Source organism: Centropristis striata, chromosome 14 (assembly GCF_030273125.1).
Source record: "Centropristis striata isolate RG_2023a ecotype Rhode Island chromosome 14, C.striata_1.0, whole genome shotgun sequence".
Taxonomy (NCBI): domain Eukaryota; kingdom Metazoa; phylum Chordata; class Actinopteri; order Perciformes; family Serranidae; genus Centropristis; species Centropristis striata.
Window position 1 is genome coordinate 23,242,327 of NC_081530.1, and position 25,583 is coordinate 23,267,909.

Below are 25,583 nucleotides of genomic sequence, written 5' to 3' on the forward strand. Positions count from 1 at the left end.
CTATTAATAGGGTATGAAAATTGATGTTAAATTTGTTCACGTAAGCCATAAATGCCCTGAGATTTGCACAGGAAGGATCTTAAACAAATAATGAAAGCGGCTTGGCTTGGCTTGACTCAAAAGAAAAGTCTTGTACTTCATCATGTTGCTAGGTTGCACCAGCTGTAATTTTCCCAGCAAACACGGATGTGTCAGATTAATGAAAAACATGCAGAACCAGGGAAAGAGTTGTTGAGGAATAACAAAAACAGTATTTAGATGTTCCTTATTTGCATGTCTTGACTGCACAAACTCTCAAAAGACAGTAATGGTTTCACTTCAGTCTCTTATCATTTCCTCTTCCTACTACAACCTCAGTCACTCTTTTTCCTGAAGTGTTTCTATTAGCTAAAAGCCTAATGACGATAAGAGCAGAGCTGGGGATTTATTCAAACAGTGCTCAGTGCAAGCGCAAAACTCACTCCACTCACTCACTAGTGGGTTGAAGCTCTTAAGAATTCAACTGGGGTCTGCTTAACATTTTCCAAACTTTTACCTGAAGAAGGTGGTTTAAAATGGACCCCAGTTTATTGTATTTTGGCACCCAGTTGTTGCTGAACTTTTCTGTAGTGCTGACAGCCCTTCAGCTGTTGGTCAGTACTTAATCTCAACTGTCAACTCAACCCACTTATCGCTTTCTTCCACAGAACATTCAACCCTGCTGACTATGCGGAGCCAGCCCAGACAGAAGAAAACTACGGCGGGGGCAGCACCTGGAACAACACAGGAAGCGCAGAGCTGGAAGAAGGAGCTAGTAAGTTAATTTATTGGGAAGGGTTGCCCTCCAATAAGAGAAGTTAATCTTATCAATGAAGCATCTGTTTCCCATCCAAACAATTTTAAAAAATCATTATCAGCATCCCAAAGAAGCTCCTGTGGTAGAGATAAAAGAGAGGTTCACTTGTGTTCAAAGGATAGTTCACTTTTTGATGCTGGGTGTAGAAGCTTTCATCATCAACCATGCACGCTTTGTACAAATACCTGAATCCCAGACATAGTCCTCTTAGATCTTTACATCCAGATCTGTGTGTTCAGCAGACCGAAGTGTAATCATATTTTTTTATTACATTCAACTTTGATCTCCTCACCTGTGTCTCTAGGGTTGGAATATGCTGCAGGAGAGGGAACAAATTACCCGCCCAAGTTTGACTCTGCTCCTGGTAAGCCTTTCCTGTTGTTTTATGAATCCCTTATGCTGTTTGAATCCATCTTTGCCTATCTTTGCAGTATTGAACCGTTTCTCTTTAACTCATAGGTGCCTGGCGGACTGCCACAGAGGAGTGGGGCACCGAGGACTGGAATGAGGATGTGAGTACCTCTGCATCTGCTGTAGGTCTAAGTAAAACATACAAGTTAACAAGTTAAAAGACAAATCTTCTGATATAGTCAGAAATCAAGAGGTTGACTTTTGTTCTTCCATCTTTTTCTCTCTTTCCTTGCAGCTTTCAGAGACCAAGATATTCACAGCTTCTAGCGTGGCGTCTGTGCCTCTGCCGCAAGAGAATGTTACCATCACCAAAGGACAAAGGTGCGTCATTTATGCACGTTTTAGCCCAATTCATGCATTCCAGGAATTGGTAGAGAAAATTATTATATTTACTTATTTTCAACATCAGATATAGACATTTAAAAAAAGAATAAAGCTTTGCAGTCATGAAATGTTGCTGTGTTTCCATGTCATCCACTGCCTGAAACTGAAAATGTATTTTTGGACTCTTGGTTGGGGAAAAAAACATTATTAGGTAGGGATTCGTATATACCAGACAAAATGACTAGATCAGATATCGGAGGGGAAAAAAATATAACCTGATACAATCCATTAGCTTAAATTCCCGTGTAAATGCATGTCAAAACTTTGAATGACATTGTGTAAATAGAGATGTGTCACAAGTAACAAAGCTGTGTGAAAAAGTTGGAATAAAAAGAAGCAGCTCTGTTGCATAACATTCATGTGGGCTATGTCTTTCTGCCTTTAGGGGAGTAAAATATTTGATTTACAGTTTGAGCGTGATGGTTTTCTTTTAGATGGCTAGGTCAAGTTAAGGGCATCAATACAAATGTATTAACAGCTTAGTTGTTTAAGACGGAGGAATGGTGGAGGAATTGAGGTATCAGATTGGTATCATACCCGACATGAAAAAGGTATCGAGCCATTGCTATAAGAAGTTATGTTGTGTTATTTTGTATAAAATTATAACATTTTGGACATTTTTTTTAATGTTTTATAGACCAAACAATCAGTTGTGGAAATAATCTGCAGATGCATTGATAATTAATACTATTAGTAGTTGCAGCCTTTAGATAATCAGTTGTAGCTGCAGTGAAAATAGAGTTTAATTTGATGCAGATGACATTTTAAATGTCTTCTGGTTACAATGTATATTTCCTCCTTGCTATAGGATTGACCTTGCAGTGCTCCTGGGGAAGACTCCTCCATCGTCCTCTTCAGAGACAGAAAACCCCCCCATGGAGGCCACCCAGCCCCCCTCCTTGTCCCAGTCACTGGTTTTCAGCAACTCCAAGCAAGGGGTGCCACTCTCCCAAGCATCCCCCAGCACCCCGTACACCCAGCACAGCATGGTGAGAATAAAGCATTTTTTAATGTACTTGTATACACCCTGGCTCTTAAATGTTTCTTAAAGTTAAAGGATGGGGCTGTTGACATGTCATAACTACACTAGAACCAATATTTTTTTTATAAGTGTGATAAAAGTGTCAATCTGCCACCATTGCAGGTCAGCATGCTGAACAAGGGTTTCGGGGATGTGGGGGACCCTAAAGGAGCGAGCACAGGGACCACTGGCTCTCAGTTCCTGGAGCAGTATAAAACTGCTCAGGCACTGGCCCAGCTGGCAGCCCAGCACTCCCAGACTGGACCTCCCAACACAGCACCTTCATCCTGGGACACCAGTGCCACCTCACTGGGACAATACGGTGAGAAGACAAACTACTGCAATTACTCTGATCTTCCTGCTATCCTTTTTCTCTTTTTCCAGTGTAGGACAATCTGAACTACTCTTTACCAACGTTAAATATTTCTCCACTTATTCTCCAGATATGAAGACTCAGCCGGAGTCTGCGGTCCATACGCCCTTTACGAAGCGGCAGCCCTACCAGGCCGCCACCTCAACCTCGTCCATGTTGGATGTTTTCCTGCAGGACAAAGGCCTGCCTCCTTCCTCCTCGTCTTCTTCCTTACCCCAACAAACAACGCCCCATGTGGTGCCTCCGCCTGCTTCCTCCCTTCCCAAAATGGCAGCAGTCCCTTCCCTAGGTCAGCAAGTTTCCCCAAGTTCCTCGGATGCCCAGGGTTCGAGTCCACTGCCTTTGCAGCAACACAAACTCAAACAGCAAAAGAAGAGGACCTCCATCACGACAAAGGTACGGCTCAATTCAAATTACAGCATATTTTAAATGTGATGATTTTCTCCATGTTTATAAAAATGTTGTTGGTGCTGTGATAGAATCAAACCATCCTAGGACTCAAAGTCTTTGTGCCAAATCTTAAAAGGCTCTTTATCTTCCTCAGATTCCTGCGATGGCGGTAGAGATGCCTGGCTCAACAGACATCTCAGGCCTCAATCTTCAGTTTGGAGCGCTGCAGTTTGGGTCAGAACCAGTTCTACCAGAGTACGAGTCCACCCCCGCCACCACAACACCAGCCAACCAGGTCCAGAACAGTCTCTACACTAGTCCCAACAGGTTGGTGCATTCAAATACAATGCTAGTTGGTAATTCTAAATATTATAGCTTAAGTTATTGCTGCAGTGTTATGGAGCCCTGCAATGTTTGAGGCAATCTATCCAAATCAATTTTATTAATTATTGACATATCCCCGACTGAGAAAAAAACCCTAATCATTTAGTATACATAAAATATTATTTCCATTTAAAAAAAAAAATTAAATAAAAATTTAAATGTGCTGGCATTTTAAGGGTTGAATTCTAAAGAATGAATCAATATTTGGTAGTTATGATCAGAGCAAGAATGTTCTTTTCTCTTTATTTAATCCGACAATGCACAAACAATATAAGTAGCAACAACATTGATTTTGAACATTGACATATCCCAGGCTGTGCAAAAAAATCCTCTGCCATTTAGTATACAGAAAATAATTAATTTGTCCTCTAAGGACAGACCAACTGGTTAAACAAGGGTTAACCAGTTGAGGTTTTTCTTATTTCTGAGGCAGCATTTATTAGAAGTACTGACTTGTAATGATAAATTTAAGCATTTGTTCTAGTCTTAAAAGGTGCCTTAAAATTATTCAAGTCAGAATCACTAGTTGTTCCCTAAGAACACAATCTTGTCAATACTATTGCGACCTGCAGCGAGTCAACTCCAGCTCTCTCCAACTCCAGTCAGATGGACCTGTACGACCAGAGAGCGTCTCAGACCCGGCGCTACCCTCCCTCAGTCGCCTCCTCCCCTCAGAAGGATATGCAGCCCAAGGTAAGGCCAAAGCTTCCCCTTTTTTCCCCCCACTTAATTTAGGTCATCCCCTTTATTCCCTCTTCATCCCTATAACATAATTTGGAGATAATTACCTGAACTCAACATTAAAAAGGGAGCAGGTGTTCTAAATAAACTGCCATAGCTTGAATCTCCTCATTGTTCCAGTTGTTTTGTTTTATTAAGTCGTCGTTGTAGGTCATTGTACTACCGGTTTCAAGCCCGACCTGTAGTTAAAATGCTTTGCATTCTTGACTCGACCGTTTCCAAACGCCCAGCACCCTTCAACTTCTTATGAATGGCCTGTTTCCATAGAAACCTTTGAGCTCACCTTCATTGTTGATTTTACAGAATGGCTTCAGTTCAATACAAGCAACACAATCGGTGGATGGTAAGTGTCCATCTACAAAGCTTTTTCTTTTTCTTCTTTTTCTTGAAAACATTGTTAATTTTTTTTTTTTTTTTTCTGATCACTCTGGATTGGAATTTATTCCAGAAATGTCTTCCTTCTCCCTCTTTCTCTCCAGCTGCAGCAGGCTCTGCAGTGTCAGTGAAGCCAGTCTCTGATTCAGTCACACCTGTCTCCAGCATGGGCACTTTGACGGACAGCGGATCTGCCTCCTTGTTGACTACATCCAATCAGACGTCCCTCAGCGGTCTGGGGCACAGTGAAGACCTGCCTCCAAGTACCATGCCTCCTCCTCAGCACAACAAGTGAGATGCTGCTATAATTAACACACATAGTAAATTGGGAAATAATCTTAAGTATGACTTTTGGATGTACACAAGTATCAGTAAATGTGATGTGATTTGGAGATAGTTGAGATGTGCTCTGAACCTTCCTTTCATTTCTGCAGCTCTCACCCATCACAACAGAACAGCCTTGCTCAATCTGCAGTCCGGACATCCAACTCAGGCTTACTGGTGAGCTTGTTATTTTCATTTCTGGTTTTTACCACTACTCATAATAATTTTCAAAAGAAAATGGGCAGATCTGACTGAAATAAATCCAGCATTGACCTATGCAACATTTTCATTTTTATTAAATAAAAAAAAAATCAAATATGAGGGAACTAATGTTTTGCAATATAATATAATTTGAACTGATTGTCCCTTTCTTATTTTCTAAACTATATGGTACAATACCTACATATTTTACATGGTCCTAGTCAGGGACATCATTCACCGGATTGCATTGAATATTGTGATTCAGCAAACCTAAAGAAAAGTATGTATTCATTTTAGTTATGAGTTTAGAAATCAGGACATTTTCAATGTGTTACAATATAATTAGAGCTGACTTTCTCCATACACTAATGCAGTGAAACTACTTCAAATTGTATCTGGTCATGAGTTTTTTTTTTTTGCAGAAATCCATGCTGCTCAGCAAACCTTTTAATGGTTTTATCATATTAGGACTTCTTTGGTGACATCACATATTTAATATTTGATCTGTAATAAGTTATTGCTGTAACACAAGTCTTAATCCTTTTTATTATTATTCAAAGTATAACTAATGAAGAACAAGAAAATCTAGTGTTCAAATATCTATCATGTCTCCTAGTCAATGCGTGAGAGTTAGGAGCCCTGCACAGCAGATCGTTGATCAAGTAACATGCAAATTTGAAGCATAATAACATTCATACGCATGTGGTATTTCATTTTGTCATTTTACTCATGAGCCTTCGACGAGCTGTGTACATGCTTATCTCCCTCCATCTCTCCGAGCATTTTCAAAGCTGCATTTCCTGTGATGGTAGATGGACACATTAGATGTCCATTCACTCTAATGGAAATATAATCTCATCAATCCTGACCGCATCTTTATCTTCCTCTTCTGTCTCTGCAGCATCCCAGTGTCGATGGTGACTCAAGCCTGCACTCCTCCTCCTTCCCTTCCTCCGTCACAGCCGTGCCCTCTTCGTCAGTCCCCTCCTCTTCCTCGGTGGTTGCTGCGCAGGTGTCCCTAGGGGCCCCTCAGGCCTCCTCTGTGGGCTGTGCCACAGTCTCGGCGCCCTCTGGCCTCGGCCCCGTTAGCAGTCTGGCCATGGGCGTCAACACTGCCTCCATGGGTGTCCCGGCTGTAGCAGCCGCTGCTGCTTCTGTCTCCTCTGCGGCCTTGGCCATTCCTTCTTCAGCTACTTCCTCATCCTCACGCAGCTCTGCAGCATCCTCAGGTTAGACGCATGGAGCATGTTGTTTTATTAGAAAGTTCATGTGTTTTTGGGTTGACGAGACATAGCAGAGTCAGTCTCAAGAAAACGAACACTGCTTCAATATAGAAACATTTGTGAGGAGAGTGAACCTCACTCTTTGGTTTGTCTTTTTCTTCTCCTGTGTATTGTTGGTTGTAAAACCAGCTTGGATGTGCATTACTGCCATCAATTGAACTGGAGTCGCTACATTCCAATTCAAATGGCTACTGCATTAAGTGGTCCAGCGTGTGGCTTAATGTGAAACCAGTTTTTCTATTTTTACACACAACCTGACCAAGCCTATCTGTGCTTTGCTGCTGAGTGAACTAAAAAAATATATAGAGCTTGTCTGATGTTCATAGTTCTTTAATCCCTTATTTTGAAATGTTTTTTATCAAAGCTGCATATTTGAGAAGGTGATAAATAATTACCTCTCTCTTCTCCTTGTGCCCATGAGAGCTTGTTGCTTATTGTGATGTCTAACTGTGTTTATAGTTGTTTGTGTGGTCAGCTGGGTTTTTCAGCGGGTTTTTCTGAAGCTTTTGTAACATCACAATGTTTTTTTGCTGGTTGTATACATTTTGTATTCATTTCCCCGCCGTGGTGCATTTATGGATAAAGATGGCTTGGGAAGTATGTGGCTTTTAATTCAAAAAACGATAACAGAAGGTGACCCTTTATTTGGTACAAGTGCAATGTTTTTGTCAGATTGGGGTTGGATAAATTGGTTTCCATTTCCTCACCGTCACTGGCAGAGTTTCCATTCTTCTGACTCATCTTACTCAGTTTAGTTGCTCTTCTGAACCTTTTTTTTCTCTCACTTACACACACACACACACACACACACACACACACACACACACACACGATTAGTTTCTCTCTCTGCTCCCTCTGCCTGTGTGTAGCTCGTATTGCGGTCTTTTCATTTACAGATGCAGCTTAGGGAGAAATGTGCTGCTCTTGGTTTGATGCAACAAATCTCTCCATGCAAAGTGAAGTCTAATTAAGTCTTAAAAAAAATAAATAATAATTCATGTACAAATGAGATTTTAATGGTAAGAGCTGACATTGGGATTTTAGCACAGTTGAAGTGCATGTTGTGATTTCATACTGAAAATACTGTTTGTGCTTATCCTTATTTGTCAATGTATGAGACTTTTAGTATTTTGTTGGCTTCATTTTTATGTTTTACATGGCTTTATAAATACAGGGAAAGCACCTCCAAACCTGCCACCTGGAGTGCCCCCTCTACTGCCCAACCCATACATCATGGCCCCTGGACTACTGCACGCCTACCCTGTGAGTTGCTGCTTTGCTAAGCACTGGTATAGCTTATATTGTACAGAGTTTATGTTACATAACTGACATAGTGACACAATTTTCTGACACATTTCTTGCTTCGTCTCAGCCTCAGGTGTACGGCTATGATGACCTACAGATGCTGCAGACAAGAATACCGCTGGTGAGTTTTGTTTTGTGTAACCTCTTCAGCTGCTGCAGTAAAAACATTGGGCATAAAGCAATAAAATGTGAATTGTGCACAGTGTTTTTGTTTTCTCATAACTATCTTTCTCTCTCCAGGATTATTACAGCATCCCCTTTGCAACTCCCACCCCAGCACTGACTGGCAGAGAGGGCAGCCTGACGAGCAACCCTTACTCTGGTGAGTCATCTAACAATTGAGCCTGTTAAAAGTTGAGCTTATTGCATGTTGAAGAAACTTTAGGTGCCTAATTGATGAAAATACTGTTAAAATGTAATGTTCCACATCACAGCAAATGTAGTGCACAGAAAGGTGATTTTCCCTTTTGTTGTTGTTGATAGAAACCGAGCATGGCAGAATGACAGTACACCTATCTGATCACACATTGTTTTTAGTGTCAGGATAATATTGGCCACCTGCCTTTTTGTAAACTGATTTAACAAGATATAATACCGATGAATAAAATTAACATTTATAAGTGGCATTTCCAGTGTGTCCCGAGGTAATAATTCCAGTATTTAAGTATCTACTGCTGTCACAGATGATGAATGCAGTGTCCGAAGTTAACTTTTTCACTCGCTGACTAAGGAAACATGTAGAGGAAAAGATCCAAGGGCCAAGCATATTTTTTATCAGCCAAAATAATGAATTGCCATTATGTGTGACATATCTGACTGTTGACACACAGAAGAACTCATCACAGCCTCTTACGGCCCCTTTATCTTCAAACCTCCATTTTTCACAGAATAATTAATGTGCTTTGTATTCTTTTTTTCGTTGTTGAGGTTCATTTTAAAGGTTGGCTTGACTTACTCTTTGTAAACTTGGCCACATAATAGCTTATTAACAGAAGTTGGCAGCAGACTGGCAGCAAGCGTAGTAGATGAGGCCTGTATGTTAAACAGTGCAGTGACACTAGGAACACTCAAGGTGATAGTTTACAATGTAGGGTATTTTTGTTCTTTTTGTCCTTTGCTTATTTGTGATGTATTGTTTTTGAAATGGTCCATTTGTTCTTGAACACTTTTAGTAACTTTCTGCTCCATCCTGTCGACCTCTGTTTCCCATATTTGCAGGTGACTTATCAAAGTTTGGTCGAGGTGATGCATCATCCCCGTCTCCAGCCACCACATTAGCTCAGACACAGCAGAACCAGACCCAGACGCATCACACCACACAGCAGCCCTTCCTCAACCCCGCGCTGCCGCCTGGCTACAGCTACACGAGCCTCCCATACTACACTGGCATGCCAGGCCTGCCCAATACCTTCCAGTACGGACCTGCTGTGTTTCCGGTGAGAAAACCGAGGTCTTCACAACCTAGCTAGCCTGTTGGCATCCCTAAGAGTCCAGCTCCCAACTTTAAAAAATGCATCATAATATCATGAGGAAAATTAGTAGATTTGGACCGGAGCAGGCTGGCAAATGAATTTCGTGTGCATAATTGGTAGAGATCATTTGGTTTTTTAACTTGCCGCTTTCATAAGATTGTATTTTGAGATGTAAGGGAAGCCACTACAGGTGAATAAAGATTTTTTCTATTGCGTATAAGTTTCTAAAATAGTATGTTTAAATATGCAAATTATCTAGCATTATCTAATGCTAATGTTTGGTGACTAGTCTATAGATGCAATTAAACAAAGTGTAGCAAATTAAACATCTAAATGTGTATTTTGGATGTTTTCTTTGCACTAAAATTCAAAATCTCCAAACAGACATATGTTTTTACCTGCAGAAAACTGGATTTTCATGACCCCAAAAGAAAAACTTTCTATGTTGCCTTAAGTAACTGCTTGCTGACACTACATGCTGTGTTTTTGATTTTTTTTTTTTTCCAGGTGGCTCCTACCTCGTCAAAACAGCATGGTGTGAATGTCGGCGTCAATGCATCAGCCACACCCTTCCAGCAGGCTAGTGGCTATGGTTCCCATGGATACAGCACTGGTGAGGCACTAAACTAAAATATAGAGGCGGCATGTTTAGAAGGGTCATGCAGGTCCTGCTCTATATACTTGCATACCAATAACTCTGTGCTGTTTCTCACAATGAGGCATTGATTTCTCATCGGTGTGGAGTGCATAATGCATTCAAGCTCTGCAGCATCAACAAGCATAAACATGATGCTTGTGTCAAGGCAGTTGCTAATGGTTCATAACACATTTCTTGTCTGCTGCTTCTAACTTGGATCTGTTGACCTCAAAGTTAATCAAAATGTTTTCGGATTGAGCATGATTACTACTGAGGTTTAGTTGTGCTTGAATATTGGAAATTCATCTGCACCTTGTTCTCTGTTTTCATTGCCTGTACACACAAGGAACACGTCTCAATAACTCAGCTGTTTTATGAAGGCAAGAAAATGTCACTTTTGTTTAACGGCCTCTCATGATGAAATATACCGGACTGCCACTTAAGCTGAATGGGAAAGGGAAGATGGGCTTCAACAGTGGCTCCTGGCTCTACCAGTTTAAATTACAGGGTTAGATTATGGGTCTCCTGCTGTCTTCCATAGCTTGCTTTGCTCATTTCAGAAAGCGGAGTTCGCCCCAAGGCTTCACCCTCCACCACATCTCCTGCACACACATTCATCTTAAACACATCAACAAGTGGCGCACCCATCATCCTCCTGTATTCTCAACATGACCTCCCCTTTCCTTTTTAGCTCATTTTCTTTCAGCAGTTTGGTATATTCCCAGTGGGCTTCTGGTATCTACTCAATCACTTTTATATTCTTTTCCAACAATGCTGTATTTTATTTTCATACTTTTTATTCATCACTCGATATCCACCTTATTGCTCACAAACATGTGCGACACCTATTTGTTCTAAGCTGCACCATCTGCTGCTTTCTGCCATCACCCAACTCAAGCTCACTCTCCAACCTCCCCTCCCACACACACACCCTGCCTGCCCCCTCACTTCCCCACCTCCTCCCTGCAAACTTGGGTCAAATAGTATTTGCAAATTTTAGTAGCGTTGATTCAGACCTGCTTGTTGTACCAGATGGGCAGGTTTTGCCACTCAGGACGATGCATTTGGTGTCAAAGTCGGTATGAACTGTTTCCTAAAGGACTTGACACTATCTGTATTGTCACAATTTGGTAAAACCTGTCCATGTGGAACACAGTTTCAAACAAACGCTATGAATTATTTGCAAATGCTGTTTGAGGCAGGTCTGCTTCCCCTGCCTGGTGTGTCTAACGCTGTGGGCTGCGGCTGTGTGTCTGACTGTTGCAGGCTATGAGGATGTGGGCCAGGCTTCAGGGAGTGGGGATTTCTGTAAGGGCGGATACGGCACTGCCGTGGCCGCTGCCGCTTCTGCACAAAACAAGCCAGCCAGCTCTGTCACCGGGCCTGGAGTCGGTGAGTGCCGCCACATGCCAAACTAAAGCGAAAAGCAAAAAAAAAAAAAACCCTGTCCCTCCAGTCTTCCTCCTTGTGTCAACAACCATCCTTCTCCCCCCTCTTTGCTCTCGTTCCTTTGCCTCATCACTGATGAGCTGCGCCTGTGGGAAGACCCGTCACACTACATCCGCTTTAAGACAGTCCAATGCAGCCTGCCTCTCTTACAAGCCTTGTCTGCCATTCTGTCTGTTTCTTGTTCTCTGCCAGGGCAACTCATCATCAATCCAATCTGGTTTTTATATTTTATATTCATGCTACTTAATTATCAGGTTTGGGGCCCAAAATGTGGCAGGTCACAGAGCAGTGGCTGCCATAAACTGATGAGTTGCTCTGGTTGATGCTGTCCCATATTCCCTCTGTGTTGCTTGCTCTTCACTCATGTTTTCATTGCTGGTATGTCCATCTTCAGAGTATCGAGTACACTGTCCTGTGGGTTAAGTAGGTTACAATCCAAGAGAGAGTACAGCAAAATGTCTATATGACTTGCAAATGAATGCGTTCCTGTAAAAGAGTGTGTGAATGTACCTTTTGAAGGGCTTTTTGAAGTGGCAGCGGTAGCACATTTATGATTCTCTTGTTCTTCACACAGAATGACAAAGTTGCCTTGTAAAGGGCGCTTGAGGGTTTGATCATCGGTATTGCTGTCAGTGTTTGGAGTCTATATTGTGGTTATTTCTGTGAGGAATTTCTTTTGTCTTATTAGTGGTGTAACGGACCATAGTTGTTCCTTTAGGCACGAGCGCCGCCTCGTAGCGTAACAGGAGCTCAACAGGCGGCCACTGTTGCAGCGGATGGCAGGGGGGGGAAGAATCTTGAATATTTATTTCTTGCAACAAAAAAATGGCAGTGATCACACAGCATTACATGTGTATATAGTTTTTAAGGTTTTTACACCAAACATTAAATTATAGGTCTATTGGTGGGATTTTTTTAATTTGATTCAAAGCTAACCCTTTAATTATCCTTTATTATTTTGCAGAGACACCTAGAAACTGCTATTCCGTTTAAAAAATAATAAAAAAAGAATACTATTTATCTCACTGCTTTTTGCTGTTTCAAAAAAATATCCCATTTGTGGCTCAAAACTGGTATGTCATCTGTTGCACCCCTGCTTCTTAAAAAGAAGATTGTACGTATTGTATTATGTGTCTCATTCAGCTATTGTATATATTGATGTTTTTGGGCTGCCTTCTAACATTTCTGCGACATTTCCAGCATTGGACAAGTCTGATTCTAATGCTGTCAGATTGACCCTAAAGACTACAGTGGCACACAGGGATGAGCCTGTCTCGTGCTGACAGTTTTTAACTTGCTTTAGGATGATTTAATGAGATCAGTCCTCTTGCTCACAGCTTTAGACAAAAAATGCAGTCCTACGTGTAGGGCAGGGTAGAATTTTTAGTGTAAAAAAAAAAAAGATGTATTGAGTGGCAGCAGTTGGACAAAGTTAATTTCCAGCCCAGATTTAGGGATTTTAAAACATTTTCTCATGTAAATGTCATTATAAATGAGTCTGGAAAGTATCAGTCTTTCCTGTCCAGAGCCTGTTGACCTTGGTCTGTGTCACTAGTGTTAAGGGGGGTCAGCGTGTGCCCGAACAACCACAGCAGTAAAGCGCGGACACAGACTTCAACCACTGTGGCTGACTGGAACTGGTGCGCTGCTCCACCATCTTTCTCACCTCTCCTCCTCTTCATCTCATCCCTCTTCATCTCCTCTGCTGTCCTCACTCAAAGGGAAATTCGTCTCAAATCATCTATGAAGTTATGCTGGCATAGATGCTCATATTTGTAATTTCCCGCAATTCTCTTTTGTTAAATCATAAGATCATTTTGTCTCAGACGCTTTTATTGGAAAAAATATTCCTCAAATGCAGAAAGAATTATATATATTTGCCTTATTTCCACTGCATGGTTCGGCTCGACTCAGCATAGTTTTGGTACCAGGTTTTTTTTCTCTATTTTGTTTTCCACCATGTGTAGTATCACCTCAATGTAGGAGGAATTCTTAGCTGGTCGTCATTGCACTGCCCATGAAACTGCAAAGATATCATCTTTAGTGCGACACATACTGAATCATTTCATTGGCAACCAAACTAAACAACAACTCATCAGTTGTATGTTGTTGTTTTGCAGGCTGCCATATAAAGGAAAAGGTGGGGCTGCCATTGACCATAATTAAACTTTTTTAAGAGTATTTAACATTATTATAAATTATTTTACAATGTCAGCTAAAGAATTAAAAAAATACTTTCTGTTCGGTCAATTGATGACCTTTTTAATTAAAAGAAAATCAAATAAATAGGTCCACCATCTCTAAATCCCCCCCAAGCATTGTTTTCTTCATTGTATGCTGTGTTAAAAGTTTTCATATCGATGCATACAGGACAACATAAATGCCACAACCAATGGAAACCGATAAGCCTTTTATAAGCCAATATTGGAAGATAATATTGGTCAACCAATAGATTGGTCAGGCTCGACTTGGAATCTAGACCCAGGTGTCACAAAAAAAATTCCAGGTACAATCCGCAACTTTGGCTAGTGGAAAACAAAAAGAGTGAGTCTGATTGAGTAGAGCCGTGCCGTACCATGCAGTGTATATGCAGTATTGGATTCCCTGTTGTTGGCAGAACATGATGATGTTGCTGGTTATTATCTGAAATAACAATGTGGCTGGGCATGGATTGTTTGGTCCCCTTTACATGTCCAGTTAATTCAGTTTTTGGACTGACTCTTTGTCCTCTGTCTCTGCAGGAGTCTCTGTGACGTCAAGCAACACGGGGGTACCAGATATTTCAGGGTCTGTTTACACAAAGACGCAGGTAATTACAGATCACAAATATTTCACCCCCTCCCTTACAGGAGAAGCCTTTCTCGCCCCCTCCATGGAATTTGAATAGAACAAAAATGTCACCTCTCTTCTGTCTCTCTTCCTCCTGCAGTCGTTTGAGAAGCAGGGTTTCCACGCTGGCACGCCAACCGCTTCGTTCAGCCTGCCCTCGGCTCTGGGAAGCGGGGGACCCATCAACCCCCCGGCCGCTGCAGGCTACGCCCCGGCCCCCTTCATGCACATCCTGGCACCGCACCAACAACCCCACTCTCAGATTCTGCACCACCACCTGCAGCAGGACGGACAGGTAGCGTCTACACTTTTATTGCTGTTTGTCTCCATCTGTTGGTGTGTTTTGCATTCACATAGTTACCTGTTTTGTTATAAACTATCACAGGGTCATATGAATTAAGTCATTGGACCGTTTCCAAACAACAAGGACCTGTGTGGGGGCGGGGGAGATCAAATTTCAAAGACTGACGGCACTTCATGCAGCACCTCACATTTGTCTGTATTCTCTGCTGTACTAAGAAATATGAGAATTATTAGTTTAGACTGCAACTGGACTTGGAACTTTTTTTTAAATAATGACAGACTGCTAGAAAAGGAACAAAAAAAGACCTCTTGTACCCTATGATTACAAAGGAGGAAGGTTCCTGTGTGGGCACTATGTTCTGCTTCCTTATTGAGGAACTGCCAAAAAAAACAATTGGACACAACCTTAACACACCTCTGTTTTGCTCCATTTAGACTTCTTGTGCATCAATAAAAACCCCTGAACTCAATCACCAAAGTCTGAACGTGTTACCACAGTTACAAAATCTTGCATAAAATATATTTATGGGGGGTGCAGATGAGATTCAAACCTGAAAGCCTCTTGCTGTGAGGCGACAGTGCTAACCACTGCACCAACCTGTACACTAAGTGCAAGGGAAAATTGTATTTTCACAGTCTGAGACATATCAATGATTGGCAACAATATTGATTTTGATACATTGCATGGCAATGTTACATTATACAAAAGGAATAACTCTGTGGAAACATGGAATGTATTTGACCCATAGAGCAAGCATGACCTGGTTTAAAATATTAAAAACTACAGTTTTTATGCCATGCCTCCGAATTAAAAGCCTGATAAAATAAAAGGCTTGAGTTTTTAATGTGGCGTTTTTTGTCCTTAAAGGAAGACACAACAAGTGAATAGGATTTTTTTTTTTTTAAACATGTGGCTATCACCATGAAACTTCTCCAGTTTATTTACAATGACAATATTTTTTTGCCTTGCATGTTTTGATAAATGTTATGTTTAGATATGCAAATGAGGTGTGGAATAATAAAATATGCGCTCATTTGCATACATTTCTAGGACATAAATATGAGCCCTGGATTACCAAATTTGAAGTTATTTTCTTGTATTGATATATTAGATTCAAAAACATTACATCTCCTTTTATCATTTCATAAATCAGAAAATACTGTCAGTCATATAAAATCAATTTTCACAATGTTATTAGGAACAAAATGTTATATAAATCAGCGTATGAATGATGTATAGACAAACCCTTCTGTAAAAACATTAAGAGTATAGTTAGGAATAAAACTGGTGAGTTTGGTGAATGTAAGTATAGCTGAAAATGTCTTTTAGTGACATAAGGGTTAATCTGTCCTGCGTGTGTTGTAGTTGGCTTTGTATGCATTGACTCACTGGTGTAAGTAGATGGAGATCCATTGAAACTCACACAGTCTCATTTAAAATTGTCTCTTGCAGATGAATCATGAAGTGTATAGAGGTTCATCGTGTCACTGAGCTACACAATGTTAGAGTAAACACATGGCTCACAGATAAACTCTGCTCTCTCTCCACAGAGTGGCACTGGACAGCGCAGCCAGAACGCCTCCATTCAGCAGAAGTCTCAGATCAATAAGTCGGCATACAACAGCTACAACTGGGGGGCAAACTAACATTCACTGTTGGGGCCCCCACGTTGTTGACAGAAGCTCGAAGGGGGCTCATCACTCCTTCCGAAAACAGTCTCCACATATAAACTCCCTCTTCCTCCTGCAGAGATTCCCTCCCCAGTCTCTTGGCCCAGCACTCCTGCAGCTCTGACTGCGGTCAGAGGAGGTGCTGTGCCGAGAGAACGAGCACTGTAATGATGCATGGATGGGTGGGAGGGACAGGAGGGGCTTAGAAGAGAGGGGAGATCGGAACTAAATGGTTATAGAAATACACCGTCAAGAGGTGAAATATTGAGTGTTGGGAATTTGTATCGTGTTAATCCCCTCAAACCCACCCCTTTTTTCTTTGACTTGTATGTAACATAGAACTGTTTTCTAAAAGAATGACCGTTTGCTGTATGGTCCCTTTTTTTTTTTTTCTTTGTCTTCCCCCTCTCCTTTTTTTTTTTTTTTTTTTTTTTTTTTTTTTTTTTGCAGATGGGGAGGAATGAAGTAATATCCGAAGGTGGGGGGGACAGGCTGGTTTTGTATTTCTCACCCTCAACTCCCCACTCAATTTTGGTGGAAACTCTTCCCTCCCACGCAAAATACCCAAACACGATAACTTGCTTAATTGCTGTTAAATGTTGTTTTTTTTTTTAATGTCATTTTAAGTTTGAAGAAACAATTCTCTAAATTGGTAGAGTTGTGAAGTTTATTTTTTACCAAATATAGATATATTATATATAAAGACATAAAAGCGAGCTCACTGGCTTGGACTGTGAGGAAAGTGTGTTTGTCATGTGACTGCGTGCATGTTTGTACACACGGGGGCCGTGGTTGTGTACTGTGCTTTGTTTTTTGCCTAGCACAGAATTTTTCATTATCTAACACTTGTACAGTAACTGTTCCCATGAATTATAAATATGTTGCATTAAGGCCCCACCTATTCTGCAAGAGATGTTGAATGATTTCCAAGGCCAATGCACACCCAATCTGGCTTCCAGTGTGTTTTATTTAGGGTTGTTTTTTTTTTAAGGCCCCCCCACCTCCTCCCTGCTCCACCACCTGTCCCCCATCGTAAGGAAACCTGCAGCATTGAATACTGATGGACAGAATTGTACTATGGGTTTTTTGTCAGTGATTTATTTTTTCTTTTTGTACTGTGCGTTTTAAAAACAATTTAAATGGATAAACTTGTCTTGTACATATATAAAAAAAACACAAGTACTGTAGTCCCTGTTTGTTCGATGGCTTTCTCCTTTTCCTTCTCGAAGATCCTTGCAGACTTGTTAGCTTTTTGTTTCATATATTTTTTTTATTTTGTAAAAATATATAAATATTAAGTAAATAAACAAGAAAAAGACATTTTCATCATTTTGGATGTGAATGTCTTTTAAGAAACTATATTTGTTTCTCATGTGGCTTGTAAATGCGGAAGCATCTCTCCTTCCAACAGCTTGACAGTGATGCCCAGTGTTTGTGTGTGTTGCTGAAGGCTGGCCTTAATCCAGCTGACAGTTTGAAACGTTAAAGTCACTGATACTTGATATCAAGGGAACAATGAATTGACAAACACTGTAAGAAGCTTGTGCCATCAAGTGTTTGGCACAACTGAAACCATCTGACTCAGAGGCTGTAAGGTTGGTGTCTGTTGTAGAGTTATCTAACACACTCCAGGGGATCCGCGGTGCCAAATTAAACTCAGAACACAGCACTTCTCCAGACATTTGCTTTCTTCTTTTGTTGTTTACAAGATTTAGATGCACCTTTGTGTCCAAATAACCTGTCTTACAGTATGCGATTGACAGATGGCTGCAAAACAGCTTGGTCTAGGATGCCACTTAAAATACATTCCCCACCATTTTCCTAAAATAATGGGCTTTTTCTGCCAAATGTATATCTTCACATTCTGGTTAGCCTTGTCCACATGCAGCTGTTGGTCCTGACAGGATATTTATTAACACATGTCCTGTTTTCCTCATGAGGTGCTGTAGCCAAGGAATTACTGGACATGTGAAAGACAGTGGTCTAAGTGACAGTGGAAACTTTGTTGTTCTATTTTACATTTCATGGGGGACGCTTTAATTTTAAACCCACAACATTTAATAAAAAGTGACAAGTTACTTTACAGAGAAGGTAAGTTTAGGGAGCATTACTTTTAGCCGCATTTCCTGAGCATATCTAGTTCTTTAACCACTACTGGAAAAACTTGAGTATTTCCACATTTGACTTTATACTTTACTCCACTACATTAAACCACAAAAGTATATTAATAAGTAGCTGAAATTTGCTTAACGTGACAACAGTAGAAATGCTCCTTGCGTAAATGCTTCAATAATACAATAATATATTTGGAATATATATAACGATCTGAGTGGGGCCATTCTGCATAAGGAATACTTTTACTTTTGATACTTTTATGTACATTTTGATGCAGGACTTTAAAATATATATTATATATGTCTTTTTACTTATACAGGCTTCACTGCATTTTGGGTGACCAATCGGTATTCAAATCCTGTGATTAATAACGAATTAAATAGCTTGCGTTTTTTATAGTGCATAGTTTATACGCTGCCATTGGAAAGTTATCAAAGTACGGCATTTCAAACTCCCGTTACCCGGGTGACTAAGTGGCGTCATAATGCGCTTGGAATCTTTCTCTGAGGAAACGTTCCGGTCGCTTGGTGATGGAACGCCGTTGCTAGGAAACGGCAGTCCGCTTTAACTTGGGAAACACTTCAACAGGCCACGGCGGTGGAGATATTATAATCCTGTACTTAAATACAAGTAATACTATACTGGTGAAATACTCCATTGCATGTAAAAGTCCCGTATCTAATAGTATATTATGCTTAAATGGACAATTATAGTGTCCCATTTTAGATAAAAAAAATTGTACTGCTGATGCATTCAAATGTAAAAAACTTTTTAAAACATAAGCGAAATAAATGATGTACTAATGGGAAGTTAAATTATGGATCATATGTTATTTACATTTTATATTATACAATAATAAAAAATATATAAAAAAATAAAATAAAGTAAATCAGTCACGTCTGATAAATTTTAAGTAAAACGCATAATATTAAAGACATGGAGTAGATAATAGCATAAAAGTAAAAGTATTTTTTTTCTCTGTATTGTAACAATCATTACAGTTTAGAAAATCGGGGCAAGAATACAACATTAGGGGGAGTATGGGCGTTTAATTTCAAAGCATTTCTAAACAAACGTTTCACATTTCAAATCCTGATTGAAAAGTCATCAAATCAAACGGTTTATGTTCAAAGCACAGGGACAAATGAGGTTCAATCGAAAAAGAAATCAGGTTACAAATATCTTCCCATAATTTAGTTGAGATAAATGAAAAACATTTATTTCTACTTCAACATTTATTTCTGCTGCGCGTTGCTGCTATTATATACGGTAACGTAGCGTTACGACTGGTTGCGTCATTCTGAAGTCTCTAGAACACTTTACGACTCTGTTGATAACGAAAGCTTCTCTCAAGTGGGTGTGTGCAGTTGGCGTATTTTGAGTTATGATTTAGTTGTAAACACAAGCTGTCGTTAAATGAGTGTTTTTGATTTATTCCGCGGGTTCTTCGGAGTACCTGGAGGTCACTACCGTGGCGGAAGGTAAGTTTCTGGAGTCAAAAGTCAAGTATATGGCGGTCACTCTAAAGCTAAGCTAACAGAAGTTCGCTAACTCACCTGTATGTTGGGTAAGTTAGGTAATGCAACAGCTTTAGGGACAAGATTAGTGTTTCTCTGCCAGGATGACCACAGGGGTCCCCAAGACAACATGGGTGCTGTTTTATTTAGAGTGACCTCGGGATTAATACGATTGAGTACTTACTCTTACTGGCTACGTGGCTCAGTTTCCTTTCATACATGTGTTCAAAGCCTATTTGTGTTTTGCATCATCGTCAGTATTCTTGCAATGATTTTGACTTTTTAATCACATATTACTGGACTATAATTACCATGCATAATATGCATAATCTGCATTCGTATTTGTATCAGTGATCATTAATTATTAATCTTGTTTTTACTTTTTAATCACCCTACATATCCATAATCTGCACACACATATATATTTGATTTTTTATTATATATACATATATACATATATATATATATATATATATATATATATATATATATATGTGTGTGTGTGTGTGTGTAACTACTTATATAATTTATCATTCTTACATTGTTTTTATTTTTTAATTTATTTTTTAACCACCCTACATTTGCAATACACAATCTGTATTTGTAATTTTTTCAGATGTATATATTTTATTTGTATTTTTTATTCTTATGTTTTAATCATTATTCTTGCATTTCTTTTACTTTTAATTATTTACTTCTTAATTACTTTAATTTGCAAAACACAATCTGTATTTGCATTTGGTCACATATATAACGTTTTGCTCCTTTTTATTTTATATTAGACACAGTAATCATTAACAATTATTCTTGCACTGTTTTTATTTTTTATCTATCTATCTAATGGTCTGTTATCAGAGATTTGATATTTGAAGTATGTTACTGATGTGAATATTTCTCATAATGTGTCAGGGACCCCTTCTTTGATGCCATGACTCATGATGATGATGATGATGATGACGATGATGATGACGATGGGTTCTACTATGAGGGGTTCAGAGGGGACCAGCAGGACCCCTTTGACAGTGCCTTGAGGTTTGGCTTCAGCGTTGGACCCAACGGAATGAGGATCCAGGAGCCGCAAATGTTTGGCCAAGTCCTCAGGGAGATGGAGGAGATATTCTCCCAGCTGGGCCGCTGGGATGGACAGCAAGAGTCTGGACACTTTGGTATGAAAACTGATCCATGATTTAGCACTTTACCATCCCGGTCTACTGTTAATCACAGCTGAAGTTTCAGTTTGTCTCTCCTTTATGTTCAAGGTGTTCCACGTATCATGCCGCCACCTCAGGACAGAGCAGAGCCGGGTGACAGGCGACCCAGTGGGAACCCACTGAGAGACTTCATGCTCAAATCCCCTGACAACAACCCACAAGGACCACAAGCAGGACCATCTAGGGAACCCAGAAATGATGGCCCTTCTTATGAGTCACCAGAATTTCCCAGCTCGCCATTCCACGGCTGGACCCCTTTTTCAAAGGTGAATAAGATAAATTTCCATCAAGACAAGGCAACATGAAGTGTTAATGGTTACTGTTACGTATCTTACTTTCTCCTGGTTTCTTTACAGTTTAATGATATTTGGAAAAGAGAGCAACAGAAAGCTCCAGAGGAAGAGCTCAAAGAAGACAGAGGTGGGTGATATTTTTAATCCGTCAGTAAAACAAATTACTTTGCTCTGTTTTCCAAATGATGTTCACGTTCCTGTTCTTTCCATCCAGATCTGGACTCTGCAGTCTCCTCTGGGGGCTTGGATCAGATTCTGACGCCACCTGCTGGTCAGGCACCGAACCAACCCAGGATTCGCTCCTTCTTCCAGTCGGTCTCAGTCACCAAGGTGGTGAAACCTGATGGGGTGAGAGAAACAGTTTGTCTTGATTTTATTATGAATCATATATTAATATAGTTTCACAGCAGATGTTTCAACTATATACTTCAACTATTTTTTTCTGTTATTCTATTCTCTGTCATTTGTATTATTACTGATAACATTGGCATTTTATTGTGGCTACACATTTTTTAATTGTTTGAAAATTATGAATTCTTGTCTGGGACATGGGTGTTTTCTGGTACAGTGCAGGTTAAGTAAGGAAAAACCAAACTACTTTTAGTGCCTAAAACTAATCTTAAAAAAATATTGGGCCTCATTCACGAACCGTTCTTAAGAACAAATTTGTTCTTAAGTCCTACTTACGAAGATTTTACGAAGATTGTGGCATTCATGAATTTTTTTCTTATCCAGGATTTTTCTTAGGTAAGAACAAATCCTACGAACACTCAGGAGTACTCTTAAGCACATTTCAGTGCTGACATGTTGGCATGGTTGTGTTGTCTTCTTTTGATAAGTTCAATAAAATACATTACAGTGACATTTCCGTCATATTTATGTATTTATTTATTAATTTCATTTTTTTTTTTCATTTTTCATTTTAATTAAATTAAATGTGTCGAAGCTTTAACATGAATCAAGTAAATTGGAAATCATGCCGTCCGTTAGTGATAACACCCTATTTATAGGTGGCATTTCTCACGGCCTACAAAACAATGGCATATATATTACTGCTGCAGGAGGGCTCTGTCTGTTCTGGTTCTGTTGCAAGTTGGCTCTGCGGGACTTCATCTGTGATAAAAAAATAAATAAAATCAAGCCAAGGTTGCAAACCCTCAGTCCACAACCTCTGGACACAAACTCACCACGGGCTCCTGCCTACACACGCAAAGTGTGCACGCAAAGGCGCTCTTCCCATTACGCACATAACAACACCGGCCAACACACAACCACACAAAATAACTGTCATTTTAGGTCTGTTTTGTTTGGCGCCTGCCATGTACAGGACGATACATATATTATGGGAGAGACAGAATGCTCAAATAGCCAGCCCTTGTAGTATTAATTAAAATATAGGTATCCACCTATTTTGAAGAAGAAAAAAACTATCAATCAGCGCATCCAGAGTGTCCCATTAATACTCTCTCTCCCTCGCGCTAATGTGTTCAGACCGACCGTCCGACCGGGGGGTCGACACGGCACTCAGATGCCGAGTACTCAGATACCGGCTACAGTCCTAGAAACTACTCACTGGCCTCTACGGCCAGTTACATTGCTGTTTCCTCTGTGTGGCGTCTACACACGGCCCTGCAGTCCTTTTTATGGGTCCTTTTATGGGCATTAATGGGTGGTTACCTATGCTAATCCTGGCGTAGGGTCTTCTTAGAAATCTTCTTAAGAAGGACTTAAGAAAGAATCTAAGAAGATTCTTAAGAAGATATTGGTGAATGAGGCCCATTGTTATTAATAATTACTATTAAAAACTAATATATGTTTTTTCACTGTTTTGGTGTGTGTCAGACTGTCGAGGAGAGGCGAACAGTCAGAGACAGCCAAGGTAAAGAAGAGACCACAGTGACCCGCTCAGGAGGTCCTGGTACCCTGGAGAGACCAGACCATCAAACCGCATCTGTCATACCAGGTCAGTCCATACACAAAACATGTCATTAATTGTACAGATTTTGACTAATTTAGTAGCTGTGTCTGGTTTCTAATGCATTCTTGTTTATATTTCAGGAGGTCAAAATCGATTTTCGGACTTGCGAGACGACGACTCACTATTCTCCAAGTTCTTCGGAGGGTTTAAGTAACATGTAAAGTGAAATATCAAGCGGAGGTTCTCCTCTGCAGAGGTCACCTGGTAGCTTCTGTTCCCTGAAAACATTTCAGAGTGTTTCTCTAAAGCTGTGAGTTTGCATCTAGGATTTATATATATTGATATATATGAACAGAACACTTGCATGACCTTCAGTTTGCCAAAATGAAAATGTTAGTTCAAGGTCTCAGGCCTGTTTAAGATCACACCAGGATCTTTCCAACTCACGTAGGCTAGAAGCTGCCAATCCCGAAGACATGTGATTTAAACAAATACACATCAGGTAATAACTAATTCAGTTACATATTTTATTTTTGAATTGTCCTGTAGGATAAGCTTGTATGGATGTGAGTGTATGATATGTCAAATAAAGAGTCTTAATATATTTAGAAAGTTTCATTTTTTGTTTTTTGTGAAGTCAGTCTAGTCCAGCCAATTAAGAATAGCACTATAACTTTGGAAATAAAAAAAATACACAATTTGAATTCAGCCTTATCAGCTTCTTATTAGTTTTTATTTGAGTTATTCCACATCAACCCGTCTTCTTCATCTCCATTGACCTCTTTCTCATTTCTCAATTCTTCTAAGTCATTTAAATCAAAGTCCCTCCTGTGATGAACATGTCAGTGTGACCTCGATCAGGTTTGAGGTGTCTGTGTGCTTCAGATACAGAAAGAATCATAATTTATGTTTGATTAAAATAAAAATTAAACGTGTTCTTTCATGTGTAAAATATCAAAAGCTCTTATTGCTCTTCTCATGTTCTGGCAGTGAGCGGAGTTTGTGGGACCTTGAAGTTTTCCTTTGAAAATAGTGTTTGTTATTTATGATCGGAGGCCTCACGGATCTTTGCCCAGTGAAATCTGTTTGATCTGTTACTGTATCTAGAAAGCACTATTGATAACGAGCACTATAAAGAACATTTGAGCACCATGTCTTTTTTTAAGCCTTTAATGCGCAGAAAACACCTAAAGTGAAATCAGAACAAAAGATGAACAGAAGGAGTTTTAGTGATTAATTTCTTTGAGACTTCAACTTCTCATTTATTTGTATATCTGCAACACAAATGTAGGCATGATTTAATCTTACATCCTCATTTGGGTCTTTTGTTCGGGAAAGTAACCTCTTGTCCTTTAATGTGCATGTGGCACCTGTTAATGTAATTGATGCGTTAATCAATTTTAATTAATTTATAAACGCCTGGAGCCGGATTCGTAAAGCATTCTTTAAAAAAAAAGTGCTTCTTAAGTGCCATTTTTTTCTTAACTTTGCTCTTAAGACAAAATGTAAGTAGATTTGGTATTCATGAAGAAATTCTTATCTTTTCTTTAGTTTATTTTCTTAACTATTCCTAAGATAGAACTTGAGAACAAATGAGATTCTTGAAAACAAAGTTCTTCGATTTCTTCTCATATTTCTTCACAAATCTAAGAGAAGCCCTCACCAGTCTTAAATCGGCTACAGTGAAAAGGTTATTCTTGATATGTATTTACTTGAACACACTTGTATGACATTTATTTGATTTATTTAATATTTAGTTTAGCCCTAGACATTGTGTTAACACATTTTGTTCATTGAAGTTGAGTAGTTTCTTTGTGAATGTCTCACATGAAGCTTATTTTGGCTGTTGACATATAATTGAAATGTCCTTTCAGTCTGTGTGACATGTAGGTCTATTCCTAGATTACACTACAATGTACTCTTAGTAAATCACGGAGGCAGTTGTTGTATATGATATTTAATCACTCTGAACATATTATTTACAAGTTATTGAAACCATGACCTTACTATTATTACTTTTAGATGGAAGTTCTCACGTTATTGCCATGGAAGTGATCTTAAGGTAAAAAAAAGTTCCTAAGACATGACAATTCTTAAGAATCGTGAATATCATTTAAGAACATTCTTTTTTTGTTTTTTTG

At 39.6% G+C, this 25,583-nt stretch overlaps 2 protein-coding genes across 9 annotated transcripts in view; both read left to right on the forward strand.

Moving 5' to 3' along the window:
* The window catches only part of ubap2l (ubiquitin associated protein 2-like), a 28,311-nt gene extending 10,736 nt beyond the window's left edge, over positions 1 to 17,575 (forward strand). For 3 of the 8 annotated variants that reach the window (XM_059349467.1, XM_059349465.1, XM_059349470.1), the window contains 22 exons: positions 687 to 793; positions 1,140 to 1,199; positions 1,295 to 1,368; positions 1,482 to 1,567; positions 2,439 to 2,619; positions 2,775 to 2,973; positions 3,095 to 3,420; positions 3,569 to 3,741; positions 4,371 to 4,491; positions 4,843 to 4,882; positions 5,019 to 5,205; positions 5,349 to 5,415; positions 6,341 to 6,668; positions 7,897 to 7,985; positions 8,095 to 8,148; positions 8,268 to 8,349; positions 9,246 to 9,463; positions 10,007 to 10,112; positions 11,403 to 11,528; positions 14,327 to 14,394; positions 14,515 to 14,709; positions 16,269 to 17,575. In XM_059349467.1, coding sequence (XP_059205450.1) covers positions 687 to 793; positions 1,140 to 1,199; positions 1,295 to 1,368; positions 1,482 to 1,567; positions 2,439 to 2,619; positions 2,775 to 2,973; positions 3,095 to 3,420; positions 3,569 to 3,741; positions 4,371 to 4,491; positions 4,843 to 4,882; positions 5,019 to 5,205; positions 5,349 to 5,415; positions 6,341 to 6,668; positions 7,897 to 7,985; positions 8,095 to 8,148; positions 8,268 to 8,349; positions 9,246 to 9,463; positions 10,007 to 10,112; positions 11,403 to 11,528; positions 14,327 to 14,394; positions 14,515 to 14,709; positions 16,269 to 16,364 — 2,983 coding nt within the window. In that variant the 3' untranslated portion in view covers positions 16,365 to 17,575. The remainder of the gene's footprint in view (positions 1 to 686; positions 794 to 1,139; positions 1,200 to 1,294; positions 1,369 to 1,481; positions 1,568 to 2,438; positions 2,620 to 2,774; positions 2,974 to 3,094; positions 3,421 to 3,568; positions 3,742 to 4,370; positions 4,492 to 4,842; positions 4,883 to 5,018; positions 5,206 to 5,348; positions 5,416 to 6,340; positions 6,669 to 7,896; positions 7,986 to 8,094; positions 8,149 to 8,267; positions 8,350 to 9,245; positions 9,464 to 10,006; positions 10,113 to 11,402; positions 11,529 to 14,326; positions 14,395 to 14,514; positions 14,710 to 16,268) is intronic. The other 5 variants (XM_059349468.1, XM_059349471.1, XM_059349469.1 and 2 more) reach the window with 4 other exon arrangements.
* A 2,153-nt stretch (positions 17,576 to 19,728) lies between these two features.
* Positions 19,729 to 24,054, forward strand: hax1 (HCLS1 associated protein X-1). Its single transcript, XM_059350317.1, has 7 exons — positions 19,729 to 19,984; positions 20,930 to 21,186; positions 21,280 to 21,497; positions 21,588 to 21,651; positions 21,739 to 21,872; positions 23,367 to 23,487; positions 23,583 to 24,054. The coding sequence occupies exons 1-7, from the start codon at positions 19,920 to 19,922 to the stop codon at positions 23,654 to 23,656; spliced, it is 933 nt and encodes a 310-aa protein (XP_059206300.1). The 5' UTR covers positions 19,729 to 19,919; the 3' UTR covers positions 23,657 to 24,054.
* Positions 24,055 to 25,583: the final 1,529 nt, after the last annotated feature.

Bases quoted from the DNA above. Each gene is read 5' to 3' on its own strand.
- hax1 (XM_059350317.1), top strand. From the start codon at position 19,920: ATGAGTGTTTTTGATTTATTCCGCGGGTTCTTCGGAGTACCTGGAGGT. The intron at 21,652-21,738 runs GTGGGTGATATT...CTTTCCATCCAG, and splicing joins AGAGCTCAAAGAAGACAGAG to ATCTGGACTCTGCAGTCTCC. The intron at 21,873-23,366 runs GTGAGAGAAACA...GGTGTGTGTCAG, and splicing joins AGGTGGTGAAACCTGATGGG to ACTGTCGAGGAGAGGCGAAC.